This window comes from Populus alba, chromosome 11, assembly GCF_005239225.2.
Source record: "Populus alba chromosome 11, ASM523922v2, whole genome shotgun sequence".
Classification (NCBI taxonomy): Eukaryota; Viridiplantae; Streptophyta; class Magnoliopsida; order Malpighiales; family Salicaceae; genus Populus; species Populus alba.
Genome location: NC_133294.1, coordinates 21,657,839 through 21,670,985, shown reverse-complemented (window position 1 = coordinate 21,670,985; position 13,147 = coordinate 21,657,839). Strand labels below are relative to the sequence as shown.

Below are 13,147 nucleotides of genomic sequence, written 5' to 3'. Positions count from 1 at the left end.
TGTGTCGAAAACAGGAATGGGCAAAAAGTCTACTTTGATCACCGTTGATGACAATGAAGGTATTGGGAATCGGATTGACCGGAATCCACTTGCCGTTTCTCATAATTGCAATCCAGGCACGATATTAAATTAGGGTCAGAATATCCAGGCAATCCATATGTGATTTCTGGCTGTGTACGGGGTGGATATATAGCAGTCATTCATAAGCCCGATGGTGTCCATGCCTGCTCAACTACCAACATATTTCAGGGAAAGCAAGCAACACATAATTCAGTTGACAATGAAGGTATGGGGAATCAGATTGACAGGAATCCACTTGCCGTTTCTCAGAATTGCAATCCAGGCACGTGATTTAAGCCGGAAGCAGGCAACATATGGTTCTTTGTTTTTTCCCCGGCGTTTAAGTTTCTTTGCTTTCGGTTCAACATATATTCGGATCGAGAGAAGAAAATGGGAGATCTTGATATCCTTGAACCGGGCGTTAAGTTCACATCTGAATCTTTGTAGTCATAGGGGGTGGTGGTGGAATATCTTGAAGAGAGAAAAAGGAAACTTTCCCTGTGATCTCCGTCCAAGCAAAATATTTTAGCAATCCATCTGTCAGATATATTGCTAGTCTTTTTCTCAAGAAAGTGTCAGATTTTGTTGGGAGTGGAAAACGCTAATGAACAAGATTGTGAAAAGAGAATCGAGAGATAAATCATTCATGAAAAATGAAACAATTTAAAGAGGAAAAAAATGATAGTCAATTAGACAATAACACGCAGGAACAGAAGGAGATTCTGCTTTGAAAACTGGGGTAATGCAATAAAATCTTGTTTGAATGAGTATATATTTAATTTAATTTAAATTGTTGTCTTTATTTACAAAAGGAATTTAATCATATAATAGTCTATTAAAAAACTGGTTCGAGTCCATCTGATCCTTTCTCTGGATCTATCTTGTTGTTTAGAAAATTCAGCGATCAATCGCCATTAGAAAAACACAATCAAAGCGTGAAACACTCAAATCCCTATAACAAAAAATTAATTAATTAATTATTTGAATAGTGAAGAATCAAGGATTTAAATCATCTGTTTGAAACTTTTGAGTGATGTTCTGTTTCCACATGAAAGTCTTGATTGTTTTTTTATTTTATTAATGTGAGTGTTTTGATCAATCTGTGTGTATCTTGATTAATTTTATAGATCTTAATATTAATAACAATATAAATTTTCTGTAATTCAAAAAAAATTAAAATTTATAATTATTAAAAAATAAATTTAATATTTAACTAGTTAAACTATATCTCCAAAAATCTTGATTTTAAAATGATAGTATCTAGTTGTTTGTTTGATTCCTGCTTAGTCAAATTTAATATGTCAGAGTTTGTCACGGCCATACCCCCCCCCCCTTTCCTATTTATGGCCTTCAAGTTGCTGGTAGAGTCTGAGTTGTACCAGACGGTCAAGTTATTTTGTTGTTCAAAGTAAAAGTAAACATTGGTGATTACAATTATATATATATATATATATATATATATATATATATTTCATAATTGATGGATTAAGTTTAAACCAGACTAGATTAGGTCGAGTTTGTTGGATTTTAACCATTACTTCCACGCAAGTTAGTTTTTTAATTGATTTGATTTCAAATCGGATTAAATATTAGATAATCAAATTTCAAAATCAATTCATGGAATTGGGCAAGATTTGATAATTATGACTACAAACATTTTTTTTTTAAAAAAGAAAGAATTAGAGATAGGTAAATAAGAAAGAAAGAAAGAGTAATATTAATTGCACTTGATTGATAGTATCGTGTGAGAATTATTAGATAGGACCTTTTGCCCTAAAATTAGAATTATTAGATAGGTCGAGATACAGAGTCTCTGAAAATCGTCACCGCGCATTATCATATCTCGGAATGATGAAACAATGAGAAATTCCTCGAAGCATCTTGACAAATATTGAAAAATCAAATGGATTTTAGCTGCTAGTGGTGTCGGTGCTCAGAGCCAAACCTCGAGCGAGAAGAAGCAACCAAAATATAATAGCAAAAGTGCCCTCCACTCTCTTCTTTTCTGTCCAAATTATAAAATTCAGTACCATCTGTGATCTGACAAGACCGGACAACACCTCAGATCACAGGATTTCATAACGTGGGCATGATCTTCATCATGTTATTACAAGATCGTCCGAGGGAACTTGGTCGGCGGAAGGGGTGAGTTCATAATGCACGTCGACGAAACCAAATAGGTTTCTACCACCGTTAATTAATTAATTAAAAAAAATATCTTGAAGCTAATGATTTATCAGGTAATTAATCCAACCAATTAGGACCTTGTTGCTATGGTGGTTTAATTGCGGTTGAAATTATAGTTTGGAAAAAAAAATTATATGTATAAAACTGCACCTTCAATCATGGAAATATCATCTCATTGACGAGTTTCGAAGTTAGTTAATTTATATATATTATAATATATTTTACTGTATATAAAGCATAAAAATATATATGAATTAATGAGTTTGTTAGGAGGAGGAGATACATGCTTGAACAATACAAGCTTCAAAACTTTTCATCACCAATATACCAAATAGATCCAACTTATTTCATTATGTTGGGTTTCAATTAAATTTGTCAACATGACTTATTGATCCCTTTTTTTTTTTTAATCATTGAATCAATTGGATTTACAAGTTATTAGGTAGCGTTTAATTAGTTTGTCTAGAGATGAAAGAAATTATGATAGTGGAGATGAACTTGTATTTATATTTTTAAAGTATAAAAAAATTATTTTAAAACTGTTTTGAAAGTACAAAAACTCATTTTAAAATAATATTAAAAATAAATTTATTTTATATTTTCATCTTTATATTTTCAATCAATCACATCGTCTTTTATATATAGGAACAATAACAAAATTCAAGCTTACCTTTAGAATTTGATCCTTTTAATAAAAACATAATTCTAGAGACATACATGCAAGGACGGTTGGAAAGATATTTAACAAAGCACAAAAACTAAGACGTGTACAAACATTATTCTTAAAGATATGTCCCCACACAAGATTATCAACACGTATTCAACATGGTATTTCTTGAAAGGAGGGATGCAGGAACACCAAGCAAAAGGACAAGAAGAATATCTAGCAAGGCTAAGTGCTTTAAGTTAGGTGATTTTCATGTTTGTCTCTAGCTAAAAATGCAGGTGCATGCATAGGCTTGTAACCTACAATAGTCAACAAGAAAATAAATATGAGAATTAAAGTCTACAACAGCTAATAAGAAAATAAATTGTAGAATTAAGGACCTGTTTTGTAACTGATTTCTGTTACAACATTTTTTTTTTAAAAAAATACTTGTTCGGACTGTTAAAGAACTTTTATAGGCATCGCCTCACTCTCGTGGGGGTAATTAAAGGTTTTTCTCTTACACGGGTCTAACTTGATATTCATAAGCCTACTATCTTATTAAATTGATACTTGATTTTTTTAAGTGTATATTTTTATATAATATAATTAAATAAAAAATGGTTTAACAAAAAAAAATTATTAAACCTAATAAAATACATGAAGTGATAGGTTTGACGGGTTAACTTAGATCGGTTTAATATATCATCTTCTCATTATTTTAAAAAATATCATTAATTTCTTTTTAAATTAAATTATGTTTTTACTGTCCATTCAAGTTGTTTTTAAATTCTTCAAGTTGACACAGTCAAGTTGAGACAATTCCTAATTGGTTTAATTTGTATCACATATTAGGTAAGGAGTTGGGTAAAAAAAATTTAAGATTGAACGGTTGGATTTAATAAAACCATAAAAGAGTTTCTCATGACCTAAACATTTTTTTTTTACCTTCAATTTTTTTTTTTTGCTTGATCCTTAGGGTAACGGTTACTAGTTATCTCATTACAAAAGAAACTAAAGGAGATCAATCTTTTACTTCAGACAATTTATGGTTCATCCTGTCACAGTCTTAGTACATAGACTAAAGTATTAACATTTTTTCCATTTTCATCCTCAAATTGCTTTTTCCTTGATTAGATCCCTTGGTGGCCAAATTGAAGACTAATTTCTTCTAATTTGTTAGGAAATGGTGAAATTAAAATATGAGAAAACGAACCAAAAAACAGAGAAACTTGATGGATGTTTTGAAATTGACTCAAAACACTAACTTTAGTCCTTAACTTTTCAACTAACCCATTTTTAGTTCTTTTTTTAGTTCTTTTTTTTATCCAAAACTTTATTTCTTTTATTTTTCATTCTCTAATTTGAGATTGAAGAGAGAAAGTCAATGAATCCTAGGGGTACTAAGAGAAAATATCGGTTGCAACGATTCCAACCATCAAAATGGTCAATTTTGGTGTCTATGATTTGAGGGTAGTTACACTAGGGTATTATTACACCTTGAATTTCCTAAAATAGTAGATATGACCTTAAGAAGTTTTTGGGTTTTGGTGATTCTTTATTTATGGACTGTTTTTTTATGTTTTTTAAGGTAAAATGAGGTTTTTTTTAGTCTTTAGGGTTTTTTTTGGTGTTTTTGCGATAAAAAACATGGTTTAAAATGAATTTTTATGCATGGAACACTCTTGTCCTGATTTTCACGGCAACACTATAGTTGTTGGAATGCGGGTAAAGGAGACAATGCGCCACTTGCTTTATTATTATTTTTTTAAAAGGCTCCACCTCTTATTAAAAAATAATCGAAGCCTAGGCACACGGCTTGGTCTAGCAGACCGATGCACATGGGTGTTTCTTATTAAAGCCCAAACACATTAGGCCTTTTTTCAGGTACTTTAGTATTTTTTGTTTAATTTCATCCTTTAAGTTTTTATTCTCTTTTATTTTTTTTAATTGGATTTCTTTTGTTAGTTTTATCTTTTAACATTTAGTTTATTTTAAATTAGTTTACGTAATTTATTTCGTTTTGCTTTTTATATATATAGTTATTGTTGTCTCTGTAAATGTTTTGTCATTTTGTTGGTGCTTGATTTCTCAAAAAAAAAAAAAAATGTTGATTTTTCAATTTTCCAAATTGCATCTGAACTCACTAAGTCAATCGGGTCATATTCGACTAATTTCCACATAATTTAAATTTTTTTTCTATTGAAGATTGTGTCAGTTGTGTGTTTTTTCTTTTACTAAAAACTTAATCCGACTCATAGCATAGCCCGACAATGATCTAATTTAATATAAATTGTCACAAATTAATTTAAGAATTATTTTAAAAAGTAAAAGAAAAGAATCTTTTTTTTTTCTACTTACTCTTTGTAGGAAACAAGGACCAGGATGCAAAATGAGAGTTTTGAAACTTAGAGTAGTTAAAGGCGTATTTAAATTTATTTTGCACTGCAGTTTACCATAGATATTTTCTTGTGTGTGCATATATTGCTTGACATTTTGGGTTAAAGAAAATTGACGAGAGTGCCAATTTGTATTGGACATTGCATATCATCATCATAAAGGCTACGATGTTTGAGTGTTTTTGGCGGGTGGTTCCATGTGTTTTTCCATTCACATTGTTTAAAAATATTTGATAAAATAACTAAGTTTTTTTAAAAAATTGACAAAATAACAGATTTTGGTAAATGATAATAGTTATAATAATGACATTTTAAATAGATAGTTAAATTGGATTCACACAAAATTCAAGAAGAGAAAAAAAAATTGAGATGTGGAGGCACAACAACACTCCAACAATGAAAACTCTGGTATTTTTTAAAAAAATCTTAATAAAATGAATCAAATGATACAAATAAATTAATGTCACCAATAATAACAAACATAGGTAATACATGCCTTACAAAAACAAGTGAGGCACATGCTTTAAGATAATTTATTCATGAAAATAATATTGTTGGATATATATGTCAATCCCTTTGAAGAAGGGGATGGTTAATGGCAACTTACGAATGACTTGTAATCAAACAAGAGTACTAGAGATACCTATTATTATTAATGACAACTTGCAAATAACTTTGTTGTGATTAGTTTTATTTATTTTTTTAATTTTAATTCCATATTTTTATGCATAGTAGAATCAGCCTATTTAACGTTTACATTTATGAGTGGTTGATTAATTAATTAATAATATTTATTTATTACAAAAGTACCTTATAGTACCTAAATTTAACAAAAAAAAATGTGGCATTTTAACGTATGTATATGTTATATTATAACCTTATATTATACTCTCATTAGATAAAATCTAAATATAATACTTTTAATTGACAAGATCTTGTGGTTTATGTAAAATTAAATGTTACCCTATAGAAAAGAAGAAGATGATCATTAGCAAAGGAGATAAGTACTATTTTCAATGAAAAATATATAACAATAACATAATAATAACAAAATGTACTAAAAGAGAAGGGGATGGGAACAATGTCAAACACTGTAGCTATAGACTCAAATCCAATACTGATTTATAATATATAGTAAATTTACGAATTTTCCCATCATACCAAAAATGTTTAGGTGTGTTAGAGGTAGGAGTCTTTTTATTTTTTAAATAAAAAAATAAAATAATAAAAATATTCTTGGAGCCTAAAAAAAAAAAAAAAAAACCTGGCGTGCAGGAATAATTTTAGGTTTTCACTTTTTCAAGCATAGTTAAATTACTTACCTAGCCTTAAAATCAAAGAAACCCTTTTGTTTGGTCCAAGGTTAGTTTTGTCTTTTCACCTTGATTTTTCGTTAATATTAAATAAACTAAGTTGGCAAGTTTTTCTTTTACATTATAATACATATTATATATATAAAAACTTGTTGATATACGTGTTGCACACATGATTGTTGGACGTCATCTATGAACGGCACGTGTAATGTCTCCTGGTAGCCAAATAACAGCTTTTGGGACGGTGTTCGATTGTTATTTCTTTTTCTTTTCTTTCTTTTCTCTCTTCTTATAGGTTTCTGCGTCTGGCCCTCAATTTTTAAGAGCATCTACTTTTTTTATTATTCAAACTTAGTCCTGGTTATTTTGATTCTTAATTTTTTGTCCTTAGCCTTTTTGTAGAGTTTTGATTTTTATTTTTTTTTTATCATTCAATCTCAATTTGTCATGTGTTTTTTTTTTTTTACTGTGGTCCTCATTCTTCTAATTTCTATTTTTTTTCTTAACCCTTTTGTTCAATTTTTATTGACTTTCAATTTCATCCCTAAATCCAAATTTATGGTGTATTATTTTTTTTGCAATATAGTCCTCATTCTTTTGATTTTTTTGTTCTTTTATTAAAGTTTTTTTTTTTTTTTTGCAATTTCACACCCTTTAATTGAAAATTTATAGATGCCCTCTAATTTATTTATTTTTATTTTATTTGTATTCTCATTCTTTTAATTGCTCTTTTGGCTTTATATCCTTTTGTGTGATTATTTTTCCTTCAAATTTTATTCTTCAATATTTGATTTGTTGGGCTAGAGTTTCGTGGCATTTTCATATATGGTACTTTTAGTCTAATAACCAAGTCATAAGTTTAAAAAGTTAATGCAAGTCAATATATATATATATTTTTACTGTCTCTTTCGATTTCATTGTCTGACATTAGTTTTTTTATATAAAAAATGGCTTTGTGATTTCCCTTAGTTTCTTCTCTATCGGGTTATCTCGATCTCATAACTTGGGTTGCGGGTTTGACGAGATAACTGGAGTTGGCTCACCCCATATATTATTCAAGTTACATGTTTATCATGTTACCTAGGGTTGATTCCGACCATTTCCTTTTTTCTTTTTCTTTTTTTATCAAATTTCATCATTCTAGGGATTGTTTTTTTCAAGTTGTCATGATTGCTTCTTTTTTTTTCCTTAATTTTTCATCCATTTACTATTATTGTCAAATTTTTTTTTATCGTCTGGCTAAAATAAAACCAACTTATTAGACTTGGTCGAGGCTATAATCCACATCATTCATTGTCTATGTTTCTTTGTTCTTTAGAATGCGATTACGACTCTTAAAAATCATTTTTTTATGGGGAGAAAAGTGGACAAATGGCACTAGTGCGAGCCCACATCTATTATTTAACTAAAATTCATCAAATTGTAATTAACAATCATAATCACGAGCATTATTATAGAACCTAACCCAACTCGATAAATCAACTCGGTTACACAACACTTAGCAAAGACCAAGTTTTATATTAAATTAGATAAGAGTTGATTTGTTTAAACCCGGTTGACCTAATAAGTCAATCCGCAATGCAGTTAAAAACCCATATGATATTTAGTTTTAAATTTTAAAAAAAAAAAAATCTAATACAATATCATTTCAACTTACAAAATAAATCTTGAAAAGATATCATTTTGAATTGACTAGGATTGATTTGTCCAACCCATATCTTGAATTGTGTCATAACTCGGGTGAGTTTTATAATTATGATCATGAGGCATCTCATTCTTAATAAGATTATAACATCTTAGATATTATTGAACAGAAATATGAACAATAATTCGGATTAATGGATTAACCGACCAGAGTACCTTTAATTTAAAGTTCACTTTTTCTTTTTTGAGAATCATAGATATCACGTTTTAATATGGTCGCAATCCATCCGATATACAAGTGAGCACTAAATAATTGTGAGCCTGCAGCAGGTTGGAGCAAAAACTCAAATTGCCTCCTCGAGGGACCAGATTGTTGGGAGAGAAAACGATAGCTGCCGACTAATTCTGGCACTTGGTGGGTCGATACCCGAAGTCAGGCTTCTCGAAGTAAATAATTTTACATTTTTTTGGGGATTTGATGAATTTTATTTTTGATCAACATTGAGTTACGGACATACATTTCCAATGGATTTGATGCCCTGCCACTTTCAAATTCGATGATTAATGTAAATTGAAATTCATATGAATGGCACATGTAAATCACTTGTTTCAATCATTTTTGGGAAGTCCAAACCCTAAAACGTTTAAGCCAAAGTTTTAATCATATGTATCAACCTCCAGGGCATGAAATGGTGACCTGCTAACCGATATCATGGCTCATGTCGGTGGTTCAGCCCTGGCCTCTGTTGCTTGTACCTGTTCTGAGCTGCGAGACATAGCCCATGACCAAATATTGTGGAAAGTGTTGTCATTTCAGGTGGCCTTCTTCTGTTCTTGAAGATGTAGAACGTCTGGTTTCGGGTTCTGTTGAGGGTTGTTTCGACAAATTCTACTCGGATGCCTACCCACTTATCTTATATGATGAAGTTGCCAACACCAACACTTCGAAGCTGCCTTAATGTGCTGAACTAAGTCCCCACACTCCCCCCTCTGACCTACTGTCATTGATTGATGTTTATTACAAGAATAAATATGTCCTTTCAAGGATTTTGGATGGCATACCTGAGGCTGTAGATATTCAAACATGGACTCGTTGATAGCAGCTGGGAAATGATTGCTGATGAGCGAGAGAAATTGTTTCTAAATTGTCCATTTAAATTGGGAGTACTGGACGTTAAAGATGAAGATAGTGATGAAAGATTAGCTTCTCCTCTATCACCACTCAATGGGGCTCGAAAATCAAGAGAAGATCATTGCAAGAAGCTTATAGAGGATCTCAAGTTGAGTCGGATACTAGTGGACAAGAAGACAGGGAAAGCTGTTAATCTCTCAAGACAGGCAAAGCTGTGATGCAATTTTGACGCGTTATACCCCTGGAAGATGGTTTTCTGCCTCAGAAGCAGGCCAGATGAATGGTGATAACTAGATTCAAGATGACAGGAAGAGAAGAGGGCCTGCAATGGAGGGAAATAAGCATGAGAATAGAGAACATAGAAGATGTCCATGTCAATGTATGGAGTAGTATGATGATTCTGAACAAGGCCTTGTACAACCAGCGCAGTACAAATCAGTTTAAAGCGGAAGAGGGATTCAGGAAGTATGAGAAACAGAAGAGAGAAATAATCAAGAGAAGGGAGTCCAGGGAAGCATTGGCTGACAGATTATATACATTCATTGAGATCACAGTTTACCATTCTCTAAGAATATTAAACGATTCTGTACCACATTCTACTAACATGGTAATGGCCCGAGTATGGGCTGAAGTTCATCTGGATACATCTTTTGCAGATGAGATTGCCAGATTTGTACTCAGATTGAAGAAAATATGTCTCCATGAATCTTGAAGAATGTTAAAAGTAGGATATAATATAAAAAGCAGAATTATGCTCTCACTGAAGGGTTCTGTTGCACGACATTATCCTTCAGGAAAGTGTCATGAATTATCCATTTAAGCTGGAATTCTGGGACCTTAAAGATAATAATAATGTTCAGATCTTAGCTTCTTTGTTATCACTCAATGAGACTGGACAACCAGGAGATCTCAGCAACGAAGAGATTTCTGGTTGAGTTGGATACTGGTGGATAAGCTTGAAGACAATATCAGTATAAGAGCTGGCTATATAACCATGCTACTTACAGCCGATGAGCTTGTAGTTCAACCGGCACTAATCCCCCCTTCGCCCACGAGATCTGGAGTTTGAACCTCTCCTTTATCTAAAAAAAACATGGCAAAAGTTTGTTTCCACACAAACTGGCCAGATACATTGATAGAAGGTGTACGAAATAGAGCTAAAAAATATGAGAATTGAAAAGAAAGTAGGCGCCCACGTTACTGGGAGCAGTTTGACAATTCCTAATAAATTAAGGCCCTAAACAGCCCACGGAGAACAAATCAATGTAAAGATGGAGAAGCGTTCCAGCTTTCCGAAAGCATGAAAACGAAAGGAGAGAAATGATCCACAAGGAGGGATTTCAGGGAAACATGGGCTGATAGATTCTATACATTCATTGAGATCACAGTAGCTTCTGTAATCTTCTATGCTCTGCTTGCTATGTTTAGCATTCTCATATTGCAAGGAAAAGTAAATTCTATCGGGTTATTAAAAGATTCTACACCACACAACTAACTAATTGTCCAAGAATTGGCTGAATTTCAACTGGATAAATCTTTTACAGATCAATATGAAGAAAACATCTGTCCACATTATGAATGATAAAATGGGTTACAATATAAGAGACAAAATCTCTGCTGTCACTCAAGAGTTCCCTAGACAGTTTGCAGGACTTCCTCAGGAAACTTTCTACTATGTTCAGCGTGGTGCACTGAAAAGGGCTCTACTGATGATGCCAGTAGCCTCGATGTAGCGTTCCACACACCTAGAGGTGCAGCTACTTTCGCTCCCACTCAGGCTTGATCCTGGTCTTGTAATGCACTTTTCAAAGCATTTCTCCCTCACAGTCTGCATTGAAACAGAATTATAAGTCGACAATCTTGCACATAAATGACAGAGAAGCTATTGTAAAGTACATGATATCGACTCCCTTTTCTCAAATGGGAATTCAATCAAGCACTGGCAAATGCTTCTAAGAAATGTGCCACTTTAAAATCATGAGTCAAAGTGACGACACAAGTGCTGCTAAAGACCCCAAATTGATAAAGAGGTTTTTGAGAGATTAAGTGATGTGCAACTGATATATGTAGGTACCTCAACCAACATCCTAGACACTACTCTTTATTAAGATACAAATTTGTTTACATGTTTCCATCTGGCTACCATGATGAACATGATGAACTGGAACTTCGGTATTAATATCAGGGCACATGTGTTTATGCAACCTCCACTGTAATTCTAAAAACAAATAACTAAAGTAACCGGAATAAAACTTCTTCCAAGAAAATTGAAGCCACACAAACTTTACTGTTAGGCTGAAACCCATCTACCTGTAAGTTTACCTTCATCATTTCATTTGAGAGCACATTAGTATATATATGTGCAATAATCTCAACATCCACAACAAAGCTGCCACCTAAAATTATATTTTACAATCAAAAATATATTTTCTAATTCCACATTTCTTCGCACAAAATTGAGCAAGCAACTCAGGGCAGGCAACTAGACTTCACTCTAATGACAATATCCAACCTAAGCCGTGCATGAAATATTGTTAACATATCAAAATTGCGTCTTGATCCTTTTTGCGATCCTTTCTCTTAAAACAGGTTAACATTCACAAAAGCTCCCACATATAAACACAAAACAGGTATATTTATATACACGCATTATCTCCAACTCTTCAAACAATAACAGGCCATCATAAGTAATTACTTATTGTAAAACATAAAGATTAGATGTGTCAAACTCTCACGACAAGTCCGGAATAATTCAAGACTGTTCCCAAAAGCACAAAAGTTTACTAACCAATGACAGCAGAATTAACATTCCACCTAAGTCCTTCTCTAATAACCCTTAAACAGAGGAGACAAATACCAATTCACATTAATCGGAAAGTTCACTGTTATCACAAGTACGGGATAAAACCTCCACCCCTAAAATGCATTCCCTCAAATTGAAAACTTAACCCTTACACTCACGTAAGAACCAAAATTAAAAGAAACCCAGTTAAAAAAAATACATCCTTTCAGCTAAAAATCAACTAAAATCCATCTTTCATAGCCAAAAAAAGTCTATCTTTGGCCATCCTTTATACCAAAAACACCCAAAGGCAAACAAATTTCCCTACTTAACCACCAAAGATTGCAAAGCAAGAAAAGGACTACGTAATAAGCCAAGAAATCATCATCAATAGTAGAAGCACATAAAAAGAGAGAAAGAGAAAGATTCATAAAGAAAAAGTAAACCTCAAGGAACTCCTGGGCATAAGCTTGTGCAAGTTGATTCTTTAACTGGTCCTTCAAGTCTTCAGCTGAAATTTGGGGTGACCCAGATCCCATACTTGAATGTGAAGAAAACGAATCCATTACTTCTGTCTTGCTCTCCTCTCTCTCTAGGCTCTGTGACTGTTTCGGTGCTGACAGAGAGGGACAGTACTTCGATATAAACCCTAGAGAAAGTAGGATGATCTTTTTCTTTTTCGATTTAATCCTTAAACCCTTGTTCAAGGCCCATTTGATGTTGTCCTGAGCCAAGGCCTAGCCTGTTTACAAAACTTGTTGGAGCCCGTAAATCTAAAATTTGGAAATAATTTTTAGTAAAATTAGCATTCCTTCTAGTGTTTTTTTGACGCCATAACTCTCACTCGACTTGTACTTTAATAAAAACTGAAATATAAAAAACTAAATTATAGAAACTCAACTAATTTTTTTTAAAAGTATAGAAACCAAAATAATAATTATCAAATTCATAATTTTTTTAATCATCAACAATGATAATTTTATA

The 13,147-nt window shown here is 32.2% G+C and overlaps 1 protein-coding gene across 1 annotated transcript; it reads right to left on the bottom strand.

Moving 5' to 3' along the window:
* Nucleotides 1-10,819: 10,819 nt before the first annotated feature.
* On the bottom strand, nt 10,820-12,817 carry LOC118040771 (uncharacterized). Its single transcript, XM_035047796.2, has 2 exons — nt 12,610-12,817; nt 10,820-11,209 (listed from the first exon to the last, which is right to left on the bottom strand). The coding sequence occupies exons 1-2, from the start codon at nt 12,727-12,729 to the stop codon at nt 11,060-11,062; spliced, it is 270 nt and encodes an 89-aa protein (XP_034903687.1). The 5' UTR covers nt 12,730-12,817; the 3' UTR covers nt 10,820-11,059.
* Between the last annotated feature and the right edge of the window lie 330 nt (nt 12,818-13,147).

Bases quoted from the DNA above. Each gene is read 5' to 3' on its own strand.
- LOC118040771 (XM_035047796.2), bottom strand. From the start codon at position 12,729: ATGGATTCGTTTTCTTCACATTCAAGTATGGGATCTGGGTCACCCCAA. The intron at 11,210-12,609 runs GTTTACTTTTTC...GTTTCAATGCAG, and splicing joins ATGCCCAGGAGTTCCTTGAG to ACTGTGAGGGAGAAATGCTT.